General features: G+C 53.6%; 3 protein-coding genes across 4 annotated transcripts in view; all 3 read right to left on the minus strand.

The window, feature by feature from the left end:
- The window catches only part of NHERF4 (NHERF family PDZ scaffold protein 4), a 98,704-nt gene extending 84,752 nt beyond the window's left edge, over positions 1–13,952 (minus strand). The window contains exon 1 of one of the 2 annotated variants that reach the window (XM_075122288.1): positions 13,812–13,952. In XM_075122288.1, coding sequence (XP_074978389.1) covers positions 13,812–13,929 — 118 coding nt within the window. In that variant the 5' untranslated portion in view covers positions 13,930–13,952. The remainder of the gene's footprint in view (positions 1–13,811) is intronic. The other variant, XM_048827728.2, reaches the window with a different exon arrangement.
- On the minus strand, positions 7,539–14,905 carry LOC125625405 (zona pellucida sperm-binding protein 3 receptor). The gene is made up of 6 exons (XM_048827434.2): positions 14,646–14,905; positions 13,629–13,791; positions 11,920–12,054; positions 10,447–10,614; positions 9,663–9,866; positions 7,539–8,846 (listed from the first exon to the last, which is right to left on the minus strand). Exons 2-6 carry the CDS (start codon positions 13,699–13,701, stop codon positions 8,833–8,835), a joined length of 594 nt encoding a protein of 197 aa, XP_048683391.2. The 5' UTR covers positions 13,702–13,791; positions 14,646–14,905; the 3' UTR covers positions 7,539–8,832.
- A 3,001-nt stretch (positions 14,906–17,906) lies between these two features.
- HINFP (histone H4 transcription factor) lies at positions 17,907–26,754 on the minus strand. The gene is made up of 10 exons (XM_048827432.2): positions 26,573–26,754; positions 25,742–25,921; positions 24,785–25,011; positions 24,275–24,386; positions 23,263–23,415; positions 22,370–22,447; positions 22,147–22,267; positions 21,813–21,951; positions 20,233–20,357; positions 17,907–19,449 (listed from the first exon to the last, which is right to left on the minus strand). Exons 2-10 carry the CDS (start codon positions 25,902–25,904, stop codon positions 18,927–18,929), a joined length of 1,641 nt encoding a protein of 546 aa, XP_048683389.1. The 5' UTR covers positions 25,905–25,921; positions 26,573–26,754; the 3' UTR covers positions 17,907–18,926.
- Between the last annotated feature and the right edge of the window lie 59 nt (positions 26,755–26,813).

Genomic DNA, 26,813 nt, shown 5'->3' on the forward strand with positions numbered 1-26,813 from the left:
AGGGTGGGAGACAGCTGGAGACAGTGACTATGCGCTGATGGTTGGACCAAACTCAGACTGGGAATCAGTTAAACTGGGAGTCAGACGCAAGCCATGTGTAATGGCAGGGGGGCCACCTGCTGCCAGGGGCAGTAGTGCGGGGTGGTTAAAGGAGTACAGAGGTCTCCAGGTCGGACATTAGGAAGGCCGGGGAGCTGCGAATACCCCAGGCAGGGGACAGTGAGGGGACTTGTTTATACACAGAACAAGGCTCAGCGTGGTGAATTCTTGGTTCATTTAAGTTATCTTGTGAGTTTACACAAGCACCATAAGGGAGTTAAGTGGCTCAAATCCCACTGAAAATCAGTGGGAGCTGGGGGGGTGGAGGGAGAGAAGTTTCCAAAAGCTCCTAAATAACTTGAATGCTGCTGACTTTTACTCTGACTTGGGCTCCCAAGTCACTTAGGCCCAGATTCACAAAGGTATTTAGGCTCTTAACTTCCACTGAAATAAATGGATGTTAGGAGCCTAAATCCCTTTGAGCTGGGCTGTAGACAAATCCTACCATAGGGTGCCTAACTCCCTTAGGTACCTTGCACTATACCCAGCCTAAGACATTCCTGGGTTTATGTGTTACTGCCATTTAATGTTCCATGTAAGCTCATAAGCCGATTCTGTGCTCTGGCTTGTTTGGGTAATTTTTCTTTCATAGCAGGAGTACAACAATTCTGGGTTTGCCTTTTTCAGAAACCGCTGCCCATCTCGTCCATCACTTGGCTTCACTCCTGCCAGGTCAGTAGCGCTGGAAAGGGGATCCCCTCTCTTGGGCATTCCCATGTGTGAGATGAGCTTGGTGGGTCTCAGTCCAGTCCCTAGGACATAAGTGTCTACAGTTCAGAAACCACAACAATTGGTATGAATTAGCCCCCTTTCTGGCAGCTTCAGGAGGAATGGACTATGGAAACTGAACTTCCCTAGGGCTAACAACACTTCTTTTCAAACTTAGGTTTTCTGGGGGGCAGGGACTCTCTCTCATTCTGTCTATACAGCCCCTAGCGCAATGGGGTTCTGAGCCTGGCTGGAGCCTTCGGTTGCTACCACAATACAAATAATACCCTTAAGGCAGGACTGAAACGCACAGATGAGTCAGTGGCAGAGCAGCTTGCCTAACTGCCCATGTGGCGTGGACAAGCAGAGGATTCAGTCCTTTTGGCTGTGGCCATTTCACAAGAGGATCCCCACTGCTCTTCTCCTGGGTGGAATGCCCCCAGCACTGAATTCCCACAAATTCTGACACCACCCCACAAAACTCAGCCCACCTTAGATCCATTACTTGCTGCGGCTTATGTGAACGGAGCGAGTCAGGAATCATAATGCTAGCTCTGTTATTAATTTTCATCGCAGTAGGGCCTAGAGGCCCCAGCTGAGATCAGGGGCCTCCTTGTGTTAGGCACTGTACAGACAGGGGGTCTAGACAGCCCCTGCCCTGAAATGCTGACAGTCTGTTCTCTTTGTTGGGGAAGTAGGGCCATGACTCCTAGTTAGGGTCCTGCCTGCTGGCTTGGCTTTAAGAAACAAGCTCTCTAAGTTGGGCTTTGAGCCTAGCTTTGCACTGGCCACTGTGTCTTTGGTACAGCCATATGGGAGGTAGGGGGACATGGCTGTTCATAGAAGTGTGAGGCTATCTCGGTGGCTGTACCCAGAAGGGTATGACAACAGGCACTCTCTCCCCCATCATGGCTGAGGGATAACCTGTCCTGGTGGGTGTTGGGCTGGAGTTATGGGTGACCCATGGACCTATCATAGGAATAGACTGTATCCTGGGTCAGGGACTACATTCACTGGTCTGTTAGCTGTGTACCTAATCTGGCACTTGTCTCCAGCCATGGTTAAGAGCTGGTGCAATAGAGAATGGCACAAAACTGCACGCTGCACCCTACCAATGGTTTGGTGCCGTAGGTGTGAATCTGTGCATTCCTTCTGACCCTTGTGTACGTAAGTTTGGCCCTGAAGCAAAAGATCTGTCCACCCTGTTTAGCTTGGCTTATAGCACTTACAATGTTTTATTGAAATGATGATTAAAATTTGCCAAGCCCTGATTAAATCCTACTTGCAGCATTTCACTCAGGATGGGATTTTTGGAAGCATCTAAATGACTCAGGAGCACAAGTCAGGACTAGTGCTCCTAGGTCATTTAGGTGCTTTTGAAAACCTCATCCTCTGTGACCTCCTGCAGCAGGAGGTTCCACAGGTTGAGTATAATCATACAGAAAGATAAGAATACCTAGTGGGAATGGAAGAATGGAATGGTATTTCCTTTCCCTGGCTCTCGGTTTAGTGCTATTCAATTGCAGCACGTGATTCCTTGTACCTATATAATAAAATAATAGTGTTTAAGAATTGTTATTAATTGTACTGCAGTAGCACCTCAGAGTCCGGTCCTGGAGCAGGGACACACTGCACAGATGCAGAACACAGGAGACCTTCCATAGTCTGTACTATCCCCACCAGGGCTCTGAAAACTGGGTCAGAATGCAGAAGCTCCCCTAAGAGGTTTTTAAATCAGTGGTAGTGCTGGAAAATCACCGTGATCTTGCTGTAAACATATTTTAATTATCCTTACAGCACATGTGCCTCCAATTCCCTCTGCCTCTCTCGCTCTCAAAACACACACACACACACACACAGAATTTGCTGGAGAGAATAATCCATTGCCTCTTCCTTTGTGCATTTCCAGGGCTGGAATGGAGATGGGGTTACACTGAGCTCCAGGAAGATTCCCTGGGGGAGCAAGAGGCTGCTTCCTGCTGGAGCCAGCATAATGCGAATGGAGAGGAACCTGTGTGGCTAAAAGCCTTTGCCGCCCACTGGAGCTGTTGAATATTTATTCCTGCTGGAAATGAAAGGAGAGAAGAAATCTAGGCAGCTCGGAGCGAATCTCTGCCCGGATGAGAAGTGCCTGCGACAGGGGGTTATGTTTATGCTGCCTGCAGTCCATAAGATAGCTCATCTGGTCAGCTGATGAATGTTATACAAAGGGCTTAGGCAAGAGCGGCCTGTCCATCAACCCAACCCACTGCTTCGCTGGCCGTAGCTCACCTTGCGCCTGCCAGCTACACCCAGCTTATCGCTGGTCTGTTGGGATGGGGGATTGGCATAAGGTCTATGCCCTGGATGGATGTTGGGGCACAAACAGCACAACCCCAGCCCTGCCTCCAGCCCCACACTGACTACACGGCTCCTGAGCTGACCTAGTCTCTCCCTCCAGCAATGGGACTAGAGGGGAAGAAGCTCTCTGCTCTGGCTTGGGCCCATAGGCTGCAGGGCTGGCCCTGTATCAGGTTCAGTGGATCCTCAAAGCACGGATTGCGTTGGCAGATGGGCATCTCTCCATACCCTGAGCTGAGGGAGAAGGTGCTGGTGCGATTTGGGGGGAGGGATTGGTTCATTTCTCTCCTACTGAGCCCTAGACAGAGATCTGGGGACCCCAGGGGGTTCCCTTTCTCTCACCCCTTCCTTCCTGGCAGGATGCCCCTTGCCACAGTCTGACTCTTCCCCCACCCTGGGAGTGCACAGGTTTCATGCTAGGTTACAGATGGATGAGGACCATCAACTCCCACCCCCCGGGGAGCCAGGCCATGACTCTTCACAGGACAGCACACACATCTGGGCTTTGACCAGCCCAGCTTAAACAATTCCCACAGGCGGACAGGGTCATTGTCAAGCCCTCTCTCCCACCCTCCCTCCCTGCCGCTCTAACTCCTACTAGCCACTGAGCCCAAGACCCCGCACTGCCTCATCTCTGGCCTTGGCTCCTTGGGATGCTGTCCAGACACAACGCTGTGTTCTCTGGACCACCTGAGCCCTGGGGGCTGTATTCTCAGAAGGCCTGGGGTTTGCTCAGCCCCAGCACTGCATACTCCCTGCCCCCATGCTGCAGTCACAGACCCCTGCAGTTATGTTTTACCCCCACCTCGGCCTCTCCAATGAAGTCATTTCTGCGGTGACTTGCTGTAAAAATAGAGCCCAAGGACTGAACCCTCCTTTGCCATCCCAGCTGGATCAGTTCCCCCAGCTCAGTTAGCTTCTTTTTCCTCCTGGTGACTAGCTCCCCGTCCCCACCATACCCCAGCACAGGTCACTTACCCGAGCTGCTTCTCTGTTCAGAGCTCCAGCCACAGAGCAGATCTGTCCCCGCGTCGGCTGCCCTGGGAGCACATACTAAAGTGCCTTGGAAGTAACTAGGTTAAGCAGCTGGAGGACAAGCTCTGTGTGTGCGCCTGTAGCTTTAAATTCTCTACCTGTCACTTGGGCCTGCTCACAGCCTCCTTCTCTGGCAGGGAGGAGGGGATGCTGCTGCTGCAGTGAGGTTACTTACAGTCAAACTCCAGCCACTGCTGCTCAGCTCCATTGCCTTGGAAAAACCTACCATCCTGCCCAGCCCCCTCCCCTTCCTGCAGAGGATGGGGCTGGGGCAGGGGGGCAGCATGGGGAGGAGATACTGGAAATGACTCTCCACGTCGCAGCTATTTTCAGAATCACCCTGGTTCCCTCCCGCCCTCGCCCCCCAATGTTTGCACATGACAAACCAGAATAAGAACAGAGTTGCTGGTTCTTAAGGCCCCCATGGTGGTGGTGGTGGCGGCTTCTAGGTAGCTGGGGTTGGCCAACCTGCTCCCCTGGGGCGCTGCCGTTGGACTCCTCAGCCGTTCCAACAGAGATAATAAGGGGCTGGTCTGACCAGCATTGCCCAGGCCTGAACTTCCCTCAGTGCCCCCTGCATGGAGTTCAATAGCTTGCGGCTGAGCTGCTGATTGTTGCTCACAAGATGCCCAGCCTGGGTTCTAGCTCTCTATTGGTCCGTACCTGCCTCAGGCCACGCGTATCTGAGCACCTCACGCTCTGCACCGTATTGATCCCCTCAGCCTGCCTGCCATGAGAGAGGGCAGCACTCTTTGAGATCAATAAACATAAAGGACTCTACAAGAGCTAGTTGTTGCTATCCCCATTTTACAGATGGGAAACTGAGGCACAAAGGGATTAAGAGTCTTGCCCAAGATCACATAGACTGGAGTAGAGCAGGGAATTGAACCCATGTCTCCTAATTCCCAGGCTAGGGTGTTCGCCACTGTCCAGTCTTCCTCCCAGTTAAATAGGGCTACTCAATGTTAACATATTCTAGTAGGGAGCCCCCACCTCACACTCCACAGGACAAGCCACGCTCTAACTATTAGGGATTGGGATGAGACCTTGCAGGCTAACACGCATCTATCTACATGGGGCTTTCTTGCACCTGCCTCTAAAGTGCCAGCGGCTGGCTTTGTTTGGAGCTGGGATAGGGGGCTAAATGAACCACAGGTCTCCTGCTTTCTGTCTGGAGAAGATGGTCGACAGGGCTGAAAACCCCTGGAACCCACAGGGTCAAATCCAGCAGCATCCATCCTTCACCCTTCCCCACTGGATACACTGAGGTCTGTGCAGTTACTGCAGGCTACGAACTCTCCCCTTTGCAAGGGCGTTAAAGATCCCTGCCCTAGTGGCCTAGCTTCCCCTTTCCCCACACTCTTGGGGAGGGCATTGGCTCCCCCAGAGCTGGCTGCATTTCACAGGGGCTGGGTTTGTAATCAAAGGTGCTGCAAGGAGAATATTTTTGCCCATCTAAGTCCTCTTTTCCCCTGAGGATCTCACACTGCTTTATGCAGATGAGCGAGAAGATCATCTCCGCTGTACAGCTGGGGGATCTCCAGCGCAGACAGGGAGTGACCGGTCCAAGGTCACAGAAGGAACCAGTAGGTTTCTTTTACGCAGGCAGCAGCCCAGGTATAATTGGGGTGCAGCGGGCATGGGGATGAGCAAAATGTGCAGCTTTGTTTAGATGAAGAGTTGGTGCACAGGAGGCCTGGGTGCAAGGGGGTACGCAGGCAAAGTGGGTGGTAGCCTGCCGAGGTGGGGTATATAACAGGCACTTGTGGCTGTGGAGAGTCAGGGGAGGGTCTGTCGCCTTCATCCCCTTAAAGAGAGGCCCATTTCCCTCTTTGCAATGCTGCTGCAGAGAGGGATGTAAAAGGAAACCTGCCTTTATAGCTAAATCCCATGCTGCCCATTGCAATGAACGGGAGCTCAGCCATCAACTTCCATGGGAGAAAGCACTGACCTTTGGAGAGGGGAAACTGGTTTCAGCATAACCCCCTGCTGCTGCCGCCTCGCTGGGATGCAAACCATCCACGCGCTCCCTGGGAGCGGCCCCAGCCAGCTGGAGAATAAGGATGGAACAGTAGCTGGGACAGGCCCTCAAGGTGCTGACCCCAAAGAGGAGCCTGTGGACTCACTGGAGATGGAAAGTGGTAGAGTAGCAGGCTCAGGAAGCTCTGGGTAAAGAACAGCCTCCAGCCTCACCTGTGGAGGAACAGAGGAGGGGAATTGAAATTCCCCTTTAACAAGGGGAGAGCACTGGGGGCTACAGGCACAGCCTTGCACAGTATGTGGGACATGTTCTGTGTGCAAGCCCAATAACCAGCTGGGTTTCTCTCCCGTTGGCACCCTCAGTGACTTTTTGGCCATAGCAACTGCCTTAGCTGCCTTTACTGGCTGAGCTCACCCATAAGCCTGCCCAAAGCTGAAATCAGCTGAGCTAGCAGCGTGGGCACAGAACATTAACCGTCTCCGTCAATCAGCCTCATGCCTCTACGAGCTGTAGCAATGAGGGGCTTGGGCTCCAGAACCTACAGGAGAGGGGAGAACACGTGAGCGGAGGCGAGGGGGTAGGAATACCCTGGAGAGGCAGCTGGTGAGTATCAATGCCTAAGAAGGAATAGCACTGTCTGTGTATGTCACCTCCGGAGTGCAAGGAGCTACTGCTCCCTGGAAGCCTGTGAACCTGCACCCAATTCACTAGCCCTGAACTCACTGGCTTTGGTCCTGTTAGATTTACAAATTAAATTCACAGTGACCGCAATGCTCTGGAAATACCTGGACTAACAGCAGGCAGGGGAGAGGATGCTGGTTATCCTCATTTGGTGCTGCACACTGCTGGCCAAACCGAGAACTGCCACCTCGGTCTGAATGCAAACGGCTCCCGGGCCAGCACAGCTCATACTTAGAACTGGTCATACTTTTTCAGTGGAAACTTTTTCATAAAAATGAATACAGTGTTAGAAAAGCGTCATTTCCAGGGGAAACATTGCTTTCCAATGATCTTTTTCAGTTGTTCACTTAACAAAAACCCCCCATTCACTTTTTGGCACCCAAAAAGTTTTGGCCACAACCTAAAAAAAATTTGTCCCCATTTTTTTGGGACTGGCACTTGTCAAAACCCAAACATTTGGGGAGTGCTGGTTTTTCAGTTAAAAATGGCCCTTTTTTCTTAGATAGTTTTCAACAAAAACTATCATTTTTTTCATGGGACTGTTTCACAGGAACAAAACCCCACTTCCCAACCAGCTCCACCCCCAGCCCTGGAGGAGAGATGGGGCTTCTGAACATAGGGACTTAACTGGGTGGAGTGTGGATGGGAGCTAGAGGGTGAGGAGACGCATCCAACAATAACACTGAAACACCAGTCACCTCTAGACAGATTTATTGGAGTGATGGTCACAGGCTTGGAGCCAGGGGACAGAGACAACGCCCCTAGGGCAGGAGCAGCATTCACCATACCCAGCGTTTAATCCTCACCTTCCCCATGCCTACCCCCTATGTGGCCAGGAGGGAGAACACCACTGGCTGAGGCCTGTGTGTCCCACAGACCCTCCCCAACTGCTAGGTGAGGGAGAAAATGTGACAGAGGCTGCTGGGTGCCAGGGAGTAGCATGGCATCACAGAAAAGCAGGCAAGGAAGGGGATTCCCTTCAACTGCCTTCCATCCCCCTACGTCAGAAGAGGAAACTGGTGCCTAATCCCACAGTAGGGCAGGAGCAACCCTCTCCCCCACGTAGAACAGCTGCTCCCTCTCCTCTCTTGCTATGGGTGGTGCATTTCCCCTGCCAAAGGTAGCACTTGCAGAACAATTCACCTTTTCCACAGTTTGCCCCTGACTAAAGCTCCTTTAGGCTGAAGGCCTCTGCTCCCCGCTCCTCTCTGCTCATGCCCCTCTGCCTTGATAGGGATTGTCACTCGCCAGGGCAGGCATGCAGGTGGGAGGGAGGGGCAGTCCCTTTTGGCCAGCTGGTTTGGTTCACTGCACCTGCTGCCAATGGAACCTGTCCACGCAGACTCCAGCTCTGGTGAGAGGAAACGGGGGAGGCTGTAGCAATCTGCAGCACTGAGATAATGACGTTCCTCATTCAAAGGGCGTTAGGGACAGCGAATCCCCACATGCCCCCACACCCAGGGCTGGGTATTATTCATCCCCATTAAGCATATGGGAAAACGGAGGCAGAGATCGGTGTTGTCCTTTGCCCACGGTCTCAGAAGAGGGCAAGACTGGAGTCCTTGGCTTCCATTCCTGTTCTTAGGAACTCTGGTCCCTGGCTCCCATAGCGTAACCCCCTGCAGAGCAGGAAGATGACTGTGTATACCCATCCCCCTACGTGCTTGTTTGGAACAAATCAGGGTGCAAAGGGTTAAGTTATGGGGGAGGCAGTCCTTTCCTCTGCAGATGCTGCACCCCAATAAGACAGGCTGGCAAACGGTTCCAGCCCAGGAGACAGACACAACCACGCACTTCCACGAGCACACTGCCAGTATCGTGCCAAGGGCGCGATGGGAACAGATGGATGGAGGAGTCTGGCCTGACGGGGAGAGGCACAGTATGGTAGCCTACTGTGCAGTGAGCATCAGGTTTGCTGCTGCCCCTCCTGGGACGGAGCTCCCCTTCACAGCTGAACAGCTCCCCACGAATCCATCCACCCCAGATCTCTACCTGGAGGAAGCTGTAACGAGAACACGTTCAGACAATGGGTGTCTGTTTGATGTTAGATTATCCTGACCCTCACCCTCCCACGTGCCCCACGCCAAGTCAAGGGTGCCATGCGAGCGCATCTGGACTGGCATGCGACTAGCTTCTGCTCCTTGCCTCGCCTTGGCTCCATGGGCCAGTGAAGAGCAGCAGAGCGAAACTCACTTTCCTGCTCTGATCATGGAGCCAACTGCAAAACAAAGTCGCCAATTTCCTCGCTCTTGGCTCAGCCGGTGCCAATCGGGGAGTAACCCCAGCGCAGCCAGCAGAGTCATTCTGCATTATACAAGGCACAAAATGGGCAGACAGTAGCCCTTTCCATACTGGGATCAGATTTCTTAGATACTGCTGTCAGGGGCGCTCTGGAAAAGGCATGCCTTTCTGGGGTGGAACCTGGCAACTGATAGCCTGCACCAACAATGTTTAGGACAAGAGGTGAAGAAAGAAACTTGACTGATCCTGTGGTCACAAGCAGACCAGCCAAACCACACACGTGCGGTGTCAGGCATAAAACCCAGGACCTTTAGGACCAAAGAACACCAGGGTTGACAACTACAGCGCAAGGAGAATCTCCATCAGCAGCAGTACATTAGGGCTTTTACTCTATGGGGAGTAGCCACTAGGGGGCGACATGATCTCACACACACACACACACACACAGGAGAGCAGGTCCAATACATTCCACCCAGCACAGGGCAGCGATTGTGTTGCAATAGGATGGGAGCAGCAGGGAAGTCCCATCAGGTTGCCTGGGGAGGCGGCTCCCCCTGGATGGGACGGGGTCACTTACAGCAGGGGACGTAGCAGTCGCACTCGCAGAAGTCGCAGCGCGCGAACCAGCGGGTCCAGCCCCACTGCTTGGTGACGCAGTTGGAGATCGTGATGCAGCCGTGGTTGAGGAAGGCCCCAAGGTGAGCCTTGTCCGTGCAGGTGGAGGAGCAGCTGCCGTCGATGTCCCGCTCGTTAATCTCGATCCGGCCCCGCAGGCATATCCCTGCCGGGGAGAGACAGCAGCCCTGTTACCCCGGGGCTGGGGGAGGCACCGAGAACAGAGCGCGGGAGTTATTAGCATGAGGCTGGGCCATGGTTATCAGAGCAGTGGGGCTGGTCTCTCAGGGCTGATGAGGCATCAGGCTGCCGATGGCACCAACACCCCGGGTTCCAATAACCAGCCCTGCAGCCTTTTAGTGCGCAGGTCCCCAAGCCCGGCAGACCCAGCACATTCTTCAGAGCTTGGAACACCCCTAAGGGAGCGAGGTGAAGCTGATGCTGCAGCCCCAGGCTGGGATAGGAGAGCGACACCCCACTCTCCCCCTGCTCCTGACTGCAGAGGGGTGGGGGACAGAGGTGTTTCCTCCATTAGCCCCCTCGCCGCCACACATCAGGGATGTCTTTGAATGGAGCTCACCCAGTGCAGCCAGACCTGCAGACTATGCCGACTCCCAGGTGGAAAATTGGCAAATAAGGGACACTCCAGCCACCACTGTGATGCAGCCACCTCTAGGGTGGAACATTAGCTCCTCCCAATCCTACCCATTTTACTGCCCATCGGTGCTGCACGGCGCAGTACTCACGGAGGCAGGTGGGTTTAGGTGTCCAGTGGCCATCGGACTGACAAGCACTGGCCGGGTCCCCCACCAGCAGGAAGCCGGGCCGGCAGCCGTAGCGCACCACAGAGCCCACCCACCAGTCATTGCCGTAGACCATGGAATTGAAGTCTGCCTCTGGCCGCCCGCAGTTCACTGGGAAGAGAAAGGTCCCAGTGGATGGTGCAGGTTGGAAGTCTGAAGGTATCGCCACCCCCGCAGAGACCAAAGGGGCACCAGAGAGCAGCACGCCATGGATACATGCTTGGCATCATTGGGGTGCCAAGGGCTGCTGGCATAATTCCACAGCCCCACAAAGATGCCAAGGGTAAATACCAGATCCTTGGGGGGACATGCTGGGCATGGGGGTCTGGATCCCAAAGAGATGGCAACAACTTATGCTATGGATGACAAGGGTATATAGCTCCTGGGACCCGTGATGGCCAGGGTATCTGCCACAGCCTGGATGCATGCTAGCAGTGCTGGTAAACTGCTCTGGGTATGTGACATGGAGCCTAAATGGATGCTAGGATGCCAGGGGCTGGAGGTAAATGCTCCAGATCCCAGAGAGGATCCATTGGCCCATCTCCTGGATGTCGGGAAACCGAGGATACAGAGATGTTGCATCAACCCCCAGCCCGTACCCTTTCAACCACCAAGCTTGCTCCAGGACACAGACTTGTTGCATTAACCTCAACACCTCGTGATGCCAACAGCTGCTGTAATTCCTTGCCAAGGGGACCATCAGGAAATGCCCCATAATTCTCACTTCCCAGATGCCCCCCAAATTCTCCAAGCCAAAGACAGTTTTTGATGGAGATAAAAAGGGCCTTTGGGGTCACACATAGAGAGATGTATGTATATGTTGTGTGTATATATAAACCTTACACACACACACAAATATATATACACATACACACAAAAAACAGACAGGTTTGAACTGAACCAAAACCATTGTTGTTATTTTTAAATATCTCATCAAATAATAAAATTCATTTCAAATCATCCAAAATGTTTTGGGTTGATTTGACGGCATTTTTTCATTTCAATTCACCGTTTAACATTTTCACCCACCCCCCTTTAAATTTTTTTTTTTAAATTGGCTGTATTTGAGAACCAAATGCCACGTTGAAACAAACGAATAAGCCCTCTAAACAAAGCATTTCAACTTAAAACAAATCGGGGTTTTTCCCTGTGGAAACTATTCATTGAGTTTGACCGAAATTTACAAATAGTTCCAGACAACAAAACAAAATTCATGTTTTCGGTCAAATTTCTATTTGTCAAAATAAATTCACCCGGCTGCTACTGGAGACAGCCTCCCACCCCCACCCCCACCCCCACTTCAGACTTGTTTCCCAGTGTCCGAGTGCATTTGGGGTGAGATCAGTGAGGTTCCTGCACAGTTCCTCCCCCACCAAACTCAGCCTCTCCTTTGCTCTTCCCACAGCACCCCTGTACCTCGACAGAAGGATTTGTATCCCAGCCAGCAGCAGCTGCCATTCCCACACTGGCTCCTCTTCAGCTCTTTGTGTCTCCCTTTGCAGCCCCCCATGCAGATGGGGGCCGTGCCAGACCAGTATGTGTCCAAGCTTCCTGGAGGGGACCAATCAAGGCAGAACAACAGGGAGAGATGGGCTGGGACCTCTCTCTTCTCCCAGGTCCCAGGGCACCCCCATGATTCTGTTTCCCACCCCCACCTCCCAGAATTCTCTTTCCCCCAGGGCTCAGCAGCAGCACTGAACCTGCCAGGGTGTGTCTACACTGCAGCTGGCATGAGCCTCCCAGCCATGTAGACAGGCTCACATTAGCCAGGCTCAAGCGAGCACACTAAGAATGCCAGTGTGACTGTTATTGCTCAAGCTCACCCAACCGGGCTAGGCTCCAGCGCCTGAGCTCCAGACAGAGCCGCGACATCCCCCAGCCCCAGGCAAGCCAGCTGGGAGATCAAGGAGGGCCCTGCTAGCCATCACTCTGCAACAGGGTCAGCCCCAGGTCTTTCTAAGGGCCCCAAGTAGCGTTCTGCATTCCCGTGGCCCTTCACAGCCTCACAGACCTTTACGGATGCTGAGGGGCCTCTTGGGGAGCACCCCAGGAGCAAGCAGGTATGGGGGTGGGGAGAGAGACACTGAGGCATAGACAAAGGGACTGATTTGCCCAAGGCCACGAAGAGTCATTGGCAGAGCTGGGGATAGAAGCCAGGAGTCCTGGCTCCCATGGCATTTATGGCATGTCTGAGTGACAGGCCTGAGATCTGGCGCTCTCTCTTTATCCTCTGGAGAGGTGCACCCTAGGCAGCAGCAGCTCAGACTGACCCTGCCAAGAGGTCTCAGTCCTGCCATGGCGTTCCCAATGGCTTTTCTCTGATGCTGCCAACAAGGGATTCTCTGCAGGTGGCACCTGCACTTCCTGTCTGCACATGGGACTGAAGTGGGGCTGGTGAAGTTGTACCCTGAGAACGCTGCAAGGGTCTGGAAGCAGTGAGGGGCGGGGGTATCGGGGCCTGGCCGAGAGTGCCAACACCAGCAGGTCCAGATCAGCAGCAGAACCTCCCACCCAGCCCGGGGCACGCCAGGGAGATGGACCTTGGCATGAGACGCCGTTTGGAGAAGCGACTCCTGCCCTCTCCACTGACGGGGAAGCAAAACAGAAAAGAGCACGGAGCTCCTCGGCCCCCGAGAGGCAGGGGTGACTCAACGCTAGACGGAACCTATGCTGGGGAGAACTGGCAGGACACGAATGGAGGATCTTTCCCAGCTCTGGGCAAAGACTGGGGTGGGCACACTTTCAGTGTGATGCCACCATCAGCTTTGTGGCATGGGAGAAGGGGTGACCTCCCACTGTGCCCTGCTGCACGGGCTGTGACACAAAGAGCGGGGCCTGCTTAGAGCATTGCCAGCCCATGGCCCTGCAGCACCAGGAGGGCGCCTGAGAAAGCACAAGCAGCCACCACCCCCTTTCCTTGGTGGATCCCAGCAGGACTAGCTCAGCCTCTGGGCTGGGCACTCTGCACGGACCACAGAGCTGCTGCCCTGTGACCAAAGCAAAGCTGCTCTTCTCCGCAAGGACACTGACCAGAGCTGTCCGGATCCCGACACAGCTAGCTCCCTCCCTAGTGGCTCTCAGGCACCATACTGTGAGTAGCCAATGCCTCCTGCCCCGTTACTTACCTTCCTCCTCCTCACCAGAGCCAAACCCAGCCAGCGTGACTAAGACGAGGAGTCCCAGCTCCATGGTGCTCATCACAGGCCCAGTCCAGTGCCCTCTCCACACACTGCCCTCCTTAGTTGTTCTGAAGTTTCCAGTCCTTCTCCCACTGGCCTTGGACTCCAGCTTTCAAAAGACAGGTAGTATTTGCTTTTCCATCTCCCCCTCACCCTGGGGATTCTGGCCGGGCTGAGCTGGCTGCCAGCAGGGTCTGGCTCTGTCCTGACCCAGCCTTCCCATGGCGGAAGGGAACTTCGCTTCCATGTGCTCAGGACAGAGACACCTTACAGGTCCAGTAGCTGGGGGAGGACGGGCGGGGGGGGACGGGGATGGGGGGGGGGGGGGGGAAGAGGCTTCCTTTTAATCCCCATTCTCTCTTCCCTGTAGATAATCCTCTGGCAAAGCGATTACCTTCTGCAGCCTATGCTGTGGCTGCAGCAATTAAAGACCCCAGAGGCCACAATCCCACAGAGGAGCACCAGTGAAGTTTCAGACTGGGCCCTACGGCATTTCCTGACCTTAGGTTCTATTGGTCCATTCCAGGGACAGCTGCATTGCCCCTATATTCACCTGTGGAGCCCCAGGCTCCTTGACCTGAGTAGTGCCATGGAAAGGAGCTAGAGACATCCCAATTCACTGCAGCTTTTGGCACAGATTTGGTTCTTCAATGTGCCAGCTAGGCCCTGTTGCCTGGAATGCTCTTGCTGCGAAGGCATCCTTGGTACAACTGATCAGAACCAGGTTATGCCAAGCATACAAGGTGGGACTCACCTAGCTGAAAGGTGGAAACTAGCCTTTGACCTCTGGGACATGCACAGGTGCCTCCCTGTCCAGTCTCCTCTCAGCCTGGATGTGAGAGCTGAACCTCTATGGAGGCGCTGTTCGCTGCATGAGCACTTAAGGGAGTTTAGAGCCAGCTGAGCAACCCGGAAATCCTCCGACCATCCACGCCAGTTACAGCATGGGCGGGGCAAGCTTACCCCACTCCTCCTGGCAGCGTGCTTCACCCCAGCCTTGGGACTCCACCTCTGGGGTGGGACAGTGTCCAGGGCCCCTTCACGCCTTTGTCCCCTCTGCAGAGGCTACGTATCAGTTGTGAAGGGGCGTGCATGCACACAGTGTTGATCTCTGTCTGTGGGGAATCGGATTGAGAAACCCATTTGACACAGGCCTCCAGACCACTAGAGGATTTTGATCACGACTGTCTGAACTATTTCTAGAGGGGTTGTGTTCCCTGCCCACCTCTGCCTGGGAACACTTTGTCCAACATAAGCTTTCGTGAGCTACAGCTCACTTCATCGGATGCATCCGATGAAGTGAGCTGTAGCTCACGAACGCTTATGCTCAAATAAATTGGTTAGTCTCTAAGGTGCCACAAGTCCTCCTTTTCTTTTTGCGAATACAGACTAACACGGCTGCTACTCTGAAATTTGTCCAAGAGACACTCACCTTCCTTCCCACCTCCCCACTTTTACTCAGGCCTGGTCTGCACTCAAAAGTTACATTAGCATAAGTATGTCAGGCAGGCGTGTGAAGAAACCAAGCCTGACTGGCATAGCTAGGCCAACAAAACCCCAGTGTAGACACAGGTATGTGGATGGAAGAATGCTTCCATTGACATGGCTAGCTGTTCAGAGTGGTGGTGTTCCTACATAAGCAAACTCCTTCCGGTGACATAGGCTGCGTCTATGTTACAGGGCGATGCTGGTATAATCTCCATAGCATGGGCATTCCCTTAGTATCTGAAGGACGAGAAACCAATGTGAGCGTCTACATTCTGAAGAGAGAGCATCCCTTTGGGTGCTGCCCTCCACCACCTCCTGCTTTCAGGACACCACTGTGAATTATGCTCTTAGTGGGTTTGTAATTAGAAAGTGAGCAGATGGCTGGGGGTTTAATGTAAAGTGATTTCTCCATTGAAATAACCTGGAGCTTCAGTGGCTTTTGCTCTGCTGAACTACGCAAGCAGGGAACGGGAAAGGCAGCGACCACCACACCACAGTGGCTGCTGAGGCCACAATCCCACTGCATTGCTGGAGGATGGTCCGTTGAGCCTACACACAGTAATTGTTTCCCGGAGTCATAAGCAGAACAAGATACCTGACTTCCGTGCACCTGCTGCACAAAACCGACTCCCTTCAGGGTCCCTCCATTCAGGGCTCTCCAGTGAGCCAGCAAGAATCCTGCCTCAATTATTGCCACTGGCAAATCCCTAATGGCAACCAATGGAAGAACTACTTGGAAAATCCCCCACCAAGCATGCCAGAACTACAGGCCCAGCAGGGCACTGCAACACCTTGCTCAGTTTAGGACAGGAAGTGAAGAAAAATTCTGTATCTAGTAGAAACTGCAGGGAGGTACAATGGCACCATGGGATGTTCTAATGAGCACAAGTGTATTATCCAAAAGAGGGAGTCTCCAGGTGGGGCACTTGCTTTGTGGGAGGAGTATCCAAATCACATTGGTTTCCTAGAGGTCTCCCATCCAAGCCCTGACTCAGGCTGGCCCTGAGCAGAAGGGCAGAGTTACACCAGTTTAACTTAAGTTGCGATTTTAAACCATCTAGTTAAGCCAGTGCCAAAGGCCATGTAGTCACTTATTAGGGTTTAAACCAGGATTCCTGCAGTTTAGCTGAAGTCATTCAAACCACGTTTAAACAAAACCAAAATGCCCCCCTTACACTGAAATAAGACCTCCCCACATAGGGGTTTGCCCTGCTCTAACTGAAGTGGTGCTGACGTGCATGCTGACAGCCCCTCAGCCTGGGAAGGCCAGTCAGAGCTGGGCAGAGAACGGTAATCCTGCTTCGTGAAGGATCCTGAGATTCCAAAACGAAACCCGCAATTTCAAAATCCTCCACAAGCCAGAATGATCGTTTTCCACCTAGCTCGATGGGAGCCCCAGCTCCATGACAGCATGCTGGGCTGGCTGTCCCAGAGCCAGGGATCTGGGCTGCAGAGAAGCCCTGTGCTGGGCTCTCAGCTCTTCCAGGCTCCTTGTCAGTCTGCCAGGCAGGCAGGTTTCAGAACCTTCCATGGCCCCAGATGCAGCTGGCAGAGGCCGTCTTTGCTGCACCCTCAGTACCAGGGGGCAGCTCCCCAGTAAGACAAGCTCCATAATACGCTGGTTAAGGCGATTACAGCTGTCCTGGGAGAGCAGCAGGTGCCCCCATTCGAGGGCTCAGCTTGGAGCAGGGAAGGTTATTCCAGGATTAGAAAGAGCACAGCACCTCCAAGGGAACTGATCACCACCAGAGCCCGTCTACCAGTCCGATGGTGGGACAGAGCTTCCTATTTACCTGCACTTTACAGCCATGTTCCTGCCACATCCCAGTAGGATGGGGTCAGGCTGTCAAGCAACCAGAACCAACCCAAGTTAGACAACAGCAATCTGCAATGGACCTGCTAAAAACTACCCCCAACATGACCTTTGGCTCATGCCTTTCAGCCAACAACAAACTTTTCAAGTGGGCCTCACTTTGTCTGCCCCTGAAATGTGCCCAGCTATGGGAGGAAACGCAGCACTATTTGATTCCCCGTAACACTGCGATATAATGGCTCAGGAAAGAAAGATGAGAACTGTGTCCTCCGCTGAAAAGGCCAGGAGGATTAGTGGCTCGGGAGACCATAATTACCCATGCTGGAGGTTAGCCAAGACAGAAACCTCCTAACAAGCATGGTATGTCAACACCTCACTGATGAGGGTATTGCAAATACATCTAATGATGACTTGGAGGGCAGGAGGGTTGTAGAGTTGTCTCCCAAATCTACAAACCAAAGTTTAGAACCTTGGGATCCCAGGAGAGAAAAAGAGGCCAGCTAGCACAGCTTGGTCCCATGGTAGAGACTTGCTTGCAAGTCGACAGTGATCCTTATGTTACAGCAAGGAAAGGTTTCTGGGTCAATGGGAATGGCAGAGTAGTCCACGTGCAGGGAAGAAGGTTGGGGGAGTGCTATATCCTGTCTGATGAGACAGCGTGCGCGTGGAAAGCTATGGGAGGCACAGAGCAAAAGTAGACACTCCTATGCCGAAGCTGGGGATTCCAGCCGCATGAAGATGGCTCTGTATCACTGGACATACCACAGAGATATGGTAAGAGCTCAAGTGTCACCGGCACCCTAGATATTACAAGGATACGGTCACGAAAATCCCCAACTGCTTGGTCTCATCCCTGCACTAGGGCACATGCAAGAGCCACATTGACAGGGCCACGGCAGACACCACACACTTGAAACCTGACCTGGAACACAGGGCTTTTATTTATTTATTTTTATTATAAAAGCACTTACTTTGCACAGCCAGGAGCCCAGGCCCCAGTGTGGGGAAACCCCTGAGCAAGAACCCGAGGGGAGGACGAAGGCAGCACAAAGGACCCCGAGTGTTGAGAAGGGTGCCCCCAGCTTACACCAGCTCCCCACCAGTGCATGGGGGAGCAGCAACCTGCAAAGGGACAAATGGACCCTTCGGCTGTCCCCTGCTCAGATCAACAAGGTGACAGGGCAGTGTCAATGCAAATACTGATAAGAGATCTGTTTGAGCAAGCTAGAAAGTGGACACTCCGACATATCTGAGACAGGGTCAGGGCATCTTGTTCACCCGAGGGCAACGAGAAACTGGACAGAATGAGCCTGTTTAAGGCCAAACAGCATCTCAGGAGGTAAGCTAATCCACCTGCAGCTCCAAAGGAGTGGAGATTCTGGCTGAGCACGGGGCTCTCAGCAAGCACAGGGACTGAGTCTCTTAGCAGCAGGAGTCTGACCTATCTGCCAGGGACCTTTGGGGTGTAGGGGGGGACACAGCCCAAACCTCTCCCCATGGGATGGAGGGCACTGAAGTCACAAAGCGTTTGTGCTGGGAGACTATTCCACATCTTCCTCCCAGCTCGAATCCCCTTTCCTGCCATGAAAATATCTAAGGCTGCTCCCAGCATCCACTGCCACCTTCCTTTCCCAGGCTGGTGGAAGGGAGCTCGATCCCTCTCAACCACTGGGCGCTGACCAGAGCTTTCCTCCATCAGGTCACCCAGCACAGCGCAGTTGCTCCTCAGTGACAGGAGGGCAAAGGGAGACAGCTGAGGCTGGGTGGGGACGTGCTCAGAATCTTCCCGCAGGCAGCACCAACTCCTCTGGGTTTATGATCAAGGACGAGGAGGGACCCCAGCGGGGTGATGGAGAGTGTTTGTGATTCCATCCCTGCCCTCCCAAGCAGGAGAGACACCTGAATTACTTGAAGCCAAAGTGCAGGGAGGCAGCGCTGGCAACTCACATAATCTGTATCCCCAGCTCCTCAGCTGTCTTCTGTAGGCGGTCCATGACGTTCTCCTCCGGCTCCCCGGCCAGGCCGCCGGGCACTGCTGCCTGCTCCTCTGAGGGTGCGTTGGCCATGACGTAGTACACCGTCTCGTTCTCCCCACGTTCGTTGGTCCTGTTCACCACACGGATGATGGGGCCGAGCGGGGCGCTGGACTCTCGGTCTGGCGAGGCCTCAGCTCTCGGGAAGGTGCTTTGCTGAGCTGGGTCAGGGTTGGCAGCAGCATAGGCCGGTGGTGGCAGCGGGGCCACCTGTGATTCCATGTCATTGGCCTCCTCCAGGGAGGCCTCTGCCGGTGGCTCCAGGATGATCCCCTGCAAGTTGCCCTCACCCTCTGTCAGCACCACGCACTCCGCCGTGCCATCCAGCAACTCGCCCTGCTTCTCCCGGTCCTTCAGCAGCTGCTCAGTCAGCTCCACGCTTTCGTAGCGCACTAGCTGCAGCCGCATGTAGCCGTCTTCGTGTTCCTTGTACCTGGGCAGGCCAGAGAGAGGGAGGGTTAGAACGGGGCTGGAAGGCAGATGCCTTGTGCAGTTACCGAGGGAGGACTGACTGCTTGGAGTGCTGCCCAGCGTGCTAGCCCACCCAACGCCAGGCTAGGTGGCGATCAGTGGCAGTTGCTACCCGAAGGAGGTTATTTTGCAGCACTGATATTGCTATGGGGCAGACATCCCAGCACACAGCGCCCAGAGTGTTAACAGGCAGTGCAGTGGGGGGGCGTTGTCAGGGAGGGTAAATCCTTTCATCCCCAGCCCCTAACAGTTAGCAGCCGCATGCCAGATAGAGGGTTTACATCTCCACTCAGGCCAGGTTTGGTTTCTTTGTCCTGTCCAGTTTCCATGGGCAAATTTGAGAGCCCTCCTTTGCTTCCTCACCCTTTTAAGCCCTGGAACATTTGGGGGAGACTGCGGTTTGCTGGAGATTACACCGGATAAGGCATCCTCAAAACCTGACCGGGCTTAGACTGGGGTGACTCTCTCAGGCTGAAGAGAGCTGGATCTGGCTGCAGCGTGAGCCTGCGAATTCCACAAGCAACCCAGTAGATCCAGCCGCATTAGTGTGGCTGCTGCCCAGCAGCCCTTGTCTCTGATCTGCCACTGGAGGCTGCTATCTAGGTACTGATATGGCACCCATCACCATAGTATCAGAGAACCCAGGAGCAACGCCCTCCACCCCCACATGACTGTCCCCTACTGCCCCCTGTGGCTTGAGAGAGGTAATGAGCTTTGCACACAGGAGGGGCTGGAGGTCCAGTACCTGAAGCGAGGATGGCCCGAGGGCCACTTGAACTGGTGTTTCTTCCTTAGGTGCACGGTGAGGTTGTTCCCACGTGTGAAGCACTTGTCACAGATGTGGCACTTGTACCGGGGTTCCGAGTCACCCTGGGGAGGGAGCGAGAAGAAAGGAAGGATGTAAATGTCATGGGATTCAAACCCAAGCTGCCTTGTGGGAAGCCAGGCTTTCCAAGAGGAACAAACATCCTACAAGTTTTATAGCAAGCATCATTCTGGCAAAGGAGTGGGGACTGGTAACACTTCTGATGGGCTTGGCATTTCCAATCCATGGGATGGAGGGAATCTCATTACCTAGGAGATCCTGTGCCCCGACTGCTAGTTGTTTGGGACTGCTTTGCAAAGCGGCCACAGAATCATAGAAATGTCAGACGGGAAGGGACCTCAGTAGGTCATTTAGTCCTGTCCCCTGCACCGAGGCAGGGCTAAGTACTGGAGCCATACCCATGTCTGTAGAAATACAGGTATTAAAATGCTTGCCCCATGCCAGAGAGTAGCAGCAGAACACACGCAGTCAGCCATGCAGGGAGGAACAGGGGCAGGCGGACCCCAACCAGTGCTCCCAAGGGATTAGCCAGAAGGAGATACAAACTGACGGCTCATAAAATTAGCACAATTGCTAGGTTAGTGGATAGTGGCCAAGAATGGAGAACTACCACTCAAATCCCATAAGCCACCATTTATAGCCACAGGAAAAAGCAGGCAAGATTCTAGGCAAACATGTTAACACACCACATAGCCTGAATTACTGGGTGTGTATGCCCAGTTCTGGTCAGTGTTCTCTGCGTCTTTAGTGTCTTCAATGCAGGGACCTGCTACTTGCTTGCCAGGGCTCACCTACTGTTCAGTACATCTTTGCTACTTCTGACCTTAGTATCTACGAATCTATGAAACTGCTGCTCTTCCTGCCCTCGACCCTGCACTGGAAGGGGGAGCAACTCCCTGTTCCCAGCCAGAGAGCAGAGACCAAAAAAGAGACCAGACAGCCAGAAGGAAAGTCATGAGAGACCCACCCTCCCCAGATAACTTGTGTTGTCTCATCCGAACCCGTTTAGCCATCAGCACTGCAGCAGGTGGAGAGAGGAACAGGAAGGACAGAAGAGTCAATTCCTCCCGGAGCTGATGGATACCAAGTGTGACCATGGATTGTTCATGGGTGGGTGAGGAAAATGAAGCTGAAATTTCCATTAGGGTTTTATGGTCACCTCGAGGACTAGGGCGGGTTTGGGAGGAAGAATGGTCTGGTGGAAGTCAGGAGATGTGGATTCAAATCCCAGCTCTGCCAGACTCCCTGTATGACCTTGGACAAGTAATTTGGTCTCTCTGTGCCTCACTCCCCCCATCTGTCTAGCGGGGAGGACAGCATTCCCTTCCTCTCAGTTTTTATCTTTATCTAGATTGTAAGCTCTTCAGTGTAGGGCTCATCTCTCACGACGCGTATGTGCAGCACCTAGCACACTGGACCGCAACCTTACTTGGAGCTTCTCAACATTATTGCAATATAAACAGTGGGAACAGCAGCAGATCCCCTGGTTCCCTCCCCACCTCGTGGACTTTCCTGTAGTGCAGTTTGATGGAGCAGAGGGAGCGCGCAGTGAAGCTGCAGGCTTCGAACTCGCAGCGATAGGCTGGCTCTTTGCTGTGAGTGTCCAGGTGCTTCCTCAAGTCAATGAGATTTTTACAGCTGAAAGGAAAGAACGTGGGAATGAAGCCAAATGCGTGAGAGACCCCTACCCCATTCTCCTTCCCGGCCCATCAGTGCTTCTCTCCCAGCCCCTGACAGCCCAGCTGCCCTCCCTTCACCCCACACAGACCCAGGCCCCACCTCTGAACCCCAGACCCACTCCCCCATAGGGAAGTACAATCACAGGGACCCCACCTGTAGTCACAGTAGTCACACTTGAAAGGCCGCTCCTCGCTGTGCCGGAAGCGGATGTGGTTGCGCAGGGAGGAGGGTAGTGGGCAGGTCATGTCGCACAAGGGGCACTTGTAGTGGTTTACTGCTCGAGAAAAACGAGAGGGAAGCCCATCACCATGGAGTGGGGAGAGGGAATGCACTTGCCAGAGCGACGGCTGGAAGAGAGAGAAGGGCCTTTACTCACCATGGTTCCTCATGTGATCACGCAGCAGCCTCTCTGTAGCAAACCTCTTGGAGCAGTGGGAGCACTGAAACCTCTGCTCTGTAACAGTGGGGAAAGGTGGGGGAGAGAGAAGAGAGTGCACAAAGGGGGAGGGGAAAGGACAGAAAGAACAAAGCAGAGAGAATATAGCACAGATAGCAATACACAGGAGGAAGAGAATTAGTTATATCAGAGCCAGGCGCCCTTTCGCCTCATTCACAGCCACTGTGGGCACTGCCCCTGGCTAGAGAGCCAGTGTCTTGCCTTCCAGTGAACACAGTCCTCCCAGTGCTACCACTGCATGACTCAGGAAGCAACCCCAGAACCAATTCTACTGCCTTCAAGAACGGTCACAAAACAAGTCTAACCAGGAATGAGATGCATGGGAGCTGGGGACATACAGGGAGAGCTGGAAATGTAGACAGGGCCCCTGCAGGGAGCTATGGGTAGATCAGCAACGCCTTTCACTTTTAGCTACAGGCCCAGCCTGAAGCGGAGTACTGACTCCAGCACCCAGTATGGCACAAAGGAGCTCAAGAAGATTTTAAATGAATGTAGCACTGGCAGAAGGGCCTGCCTGCCAGCCCGAGACTTTAGTCCCATGTCCACAGAGCAAGAATGGCACGGGATACTGCAAGACAAACCTCTCCCGTGCTGCCCCACCCTTGCCTGAGAGAGGAATTCAGTCTCAATGGCCTATTCAAGCAGCTGATCTCTCCGGTGAGCCTGAGAGCCAATCAGTGCCACTATTCACAGTGCTCGTGCCCTGCTAATGCCTTGCTCCTAGAACAGAGATAGCTGCTGACAAATCAAATGACCCAGCTAGAAGCAACAGGGTAGATCAGGGACAATCCCACCCCCACTCAGGCACTTACGATCCAGGGCGGTCTGCCGGCGGATGTGGTCAAAGAACTTGGTGTTGTTGGAGAACATCCCGCCACAGGTAGGACAGGCCACTACCTTCTCCTGCGTGTGGCTGCGCAGGTGTTCCCGCAGCTTACAGCGTCCTTTGAAGGTGCAGTCACAGTCTGAGCATAAGAGGCAGAGACATTGGTTAGCTCCTTGGCAAAGGACCGGACAGCTCCGAGAAACTTTCAGTAGCACAGGCAGAGGAAAATCCCTTGGACTCAACAGCCCCAAACCACGCAGAAGCTTTCAACTTGCTGTTCTGCTGGGTGGGAGGTTAATGCTGTCCCCAGTGGGAAGCCAGGCCAAGCATTCTGCAGATATGTAGAAGACTGGATACAGGCCTACAGACAGCATAGATCTGTCATTCCACGGGACACATGAGCAGCTGAGATGATCACGTCCACATGAAAGACAGCAGTTATTGTTACAGTTAAACCAGCACTTCCCCCTTGCTGTTCTGTTCAGAGGCCTTGATACCGTCTATTAAATGCCTCAACTGGAATCACCGGGTATTGAGTCCACCCATGGTGGGCAGGTTCCAGTCAATTCTCTGACTGGGGTTGGGAAGTTCTTGGGCAGTTTTACACTCCAGGGACTGAGAACCCCTTAGCAAAGGAAGGAGGGAAGTCTAAATCAAAAGGGCTGGGGACTAAGAAGCAAGAGTCCCAGGTTATATTCCTCACTCTTACATTGACATACCGTGGGCACCCCAGCAAGCTGACACTGTATTTTGGTTTCTGGAGCCAACCAGTGGGGAAATGGAGAGCACTTTGAGAGCCTCAGTGGAAAGGAGCTACTGAAGTGCAAAGCCTTGTCGTTTGTCAGCTGCTCCCCAGCCTCGCCCCAGGAGAGCTTTCAAGTTCTCACATGTGCAGGGACTGTATTTTGTTCCGTGTTTGTACAGCACCAAGCACAATGAGGTTCTGGTCCATGACCGGGGTTCTTAAGTGCTACTGTAACATAAATAAAATCAAATACCTTTCCAGCCACAAAAGACCACATGGTTCTCCTTCCCAGCTGCCTTGTATTCTGAACAGAAGCTGTGATCCTCCACATGCCGGTAGAACCATTCAGGGTTATCAAAAGATCTCTGTTGCGGGGAGACAAAGACACAAGAATATTGGTCAGCACATGCATACTAGCAATTCTGATACAGCTCAACTTTGACAGAGCTTCTTCCCTCCTCTCCTCTGGGGAAAACACAGAAAAGCACAATCCAGGCATCCAAAATTGTTGCAGTGCTCGTAATGCTGAGACCATCTCCCTACCCTAGAACAGAGATTTTGTTGGCTTGGACCACGTAAGGCCCTGTCTGTGCCCCCACTTGAACTGGGCTGAGATCTCAAGGGTTACACCACATTGAATGCTCGGGAACTGGAGATTTGCTGACACTGTGTGAGACTAAGCCCCCCTTTTCTCCTGCTCCCACTTGACTGCACACCTACAGACAGGATTTAGGAGGGCTGATCCCCTCCCTGTTGCTCTCACCTCACAGTACTCCCACAGACACAAGAAGTTTTCCTGGATCTCAGGGATGATGTTGCGGCTCTGGAAGTCCAGCTGACAGTGGGTCACATCTGACTGGCTCTGCAAGGCCTGCAGCCCCCACTGCTTCAGCTTAGTGTGGTAACAGTGGAAATAAACGTGGCGGACCAGGTCTACAGAGCTCTCTGGGGAGCAGAAGCCACATTCCTGCCACAGACAGGTGTATTCTTCTGCAACATAAACAGGAAACACATTCATTTTCTACAGATTTGTCAGTAACTGTCTCCCTGTTAAAGCTTAAGTCCCCATGAGCAAGAAAAGACGCAAGCTTTCTTCATAGCTTTCCTTCCCTGCAACTGGTGGAACCACCTACTTATGGTGAGAAGAGAACTCTCATCTTCCTACTTGTTCAGTTCTGGACTCTGTTCTAGAAGGCTAAGCCTCTGGCTTACGATCCACTACAAAGGCAGCCAATACCTTGCACTCAAGACAGTCAATATAAACATCAACTATTTACAAAAATAAAAATAAATCTCCTTAGCTCTGTTAATAGCTCAGGTGTTCACAGATCCCAGTCCAGTGCTCAGAATGTTAGACTATGTGTCACACTTTAAAAATATGTATCAGTTAACACTGCTAAGCATCTCATTGAAAAGCCCAGCATAGATTTAACTGAAGTCACATAATGAAGAGGATTACGATTTAAGGGTTTATAGGTTAATTGACAGCAGAGCGTACTAGATCCGCTGGAAAGTTTATTTTCTTACCAGAATGCAGAACACGTTATCTCCAGTGGACACTATGGCATCACCCTCACTAGGAAATTCACTTTTGAAATTTCTCCATGTCTACCAGGGTGGTTCAGAATAATGAAGGGAGCTTGATGACCCACCTTACGGCTCTTCCAACCCAAGAGTCCAATTTTAGTTATAGTTTTTAATTGCACTCAGGGTCCCTTACCAAGAGGGTTCATCTCATCCCTATGTTCCCCACGAAGATGCAGCTGCAAATGCTCCGACACATGATCACAAAACTCCTCCATCTTAGAGGCCACATAGGTGCACATCTCCCACTCACACTGGAGCACCAGCTTTTCCTTATTGCCGGCCTTCCCAGGAGGCATGGTCCGACCTTTAGGCACTGAGAGATGGTGTTACAAAGACAGGAAATGTTTGGCACGCCATTGAGTCACCCAGAAAACCACCACCACCAAAAGAGATGCCCTCTACAAAGCCGTGGGGGTTCCTAGATGCAGCGTGGGCCATGGCACAATGGGGACAGAACTGTGACTGCGGTCAGCTCAGAGGGGCAACACAGCACAACGTTGTATTTTGCAGATCCAGCCCCTGCCCCGGGGAGTCTCGGGGGGGGGGGGGGAGGTTGTGACAATCCACATCTGGAATAAGATTCAGGCAGGAGCGCCAGGAAAATCCAGAGACAGGAGACACCAGCGTCCCCCACCAACACCCTCCTCCCCCGCGGGCCGCCAGGAGCCCGCCGCCGGCCCCGGAGCGCAGGGGGCGCCGTGTGGACGCAAACCCTGCGGTCCAGCGCCGCCGCCCGGGTCACAGCGCAGGGGCTGCCCCCGCCGCAGGGGGCAATGGCCGGATCGGACCCAGGGGGCCCGGCTCCCCCAGCCTTGGGGGGCGGGTGGGGGGGGCTGGGGACAGCGGGTCCCGAGACGTGGGGAACCTGCCGCGGGGAGCCACGAGAGCGGGGGGCGGGGCCGGGGCCCGCTTCGGCCAGGCCTGTCCGCGGGAGGGGGCGGGGAAGGACCCGACCCCTCCTTACCGGCGGCTCCTCGCGCCGGCAACTGCCGGCTTCCCAGCTCCGGGCCCGCCGGGGGGCGGGCGCAGCAACCGCAAGGCCGGCCGCCTCCGCAGCCAATGGCAGCGCCTCCTCCCAGCCCGGCAGCCAATCCGAGCGAGGGGCGGCCGCGCGGGGAGTCGGGCGGAAAGGCCTCGGCCGGAAACGCCCCCCGCCAGGCCGGGACACTAAGGTTCCGGCTGCCGGGCTACACGGAAGTGCCCGA

This window comes from Caretta caretta, chromosome 22, assembly GCF_965140235.1.
Source record: "Caretta caretta isolate rCarCar2 chromosome 22, rCarCar1.hap1, whole genome shotgun sequence".
Taxonomy (NCBI): Eukaryota; Metazoa; Chordata; order Testudines; family Cheloniidae; genus Caretta; species Caretta caretta.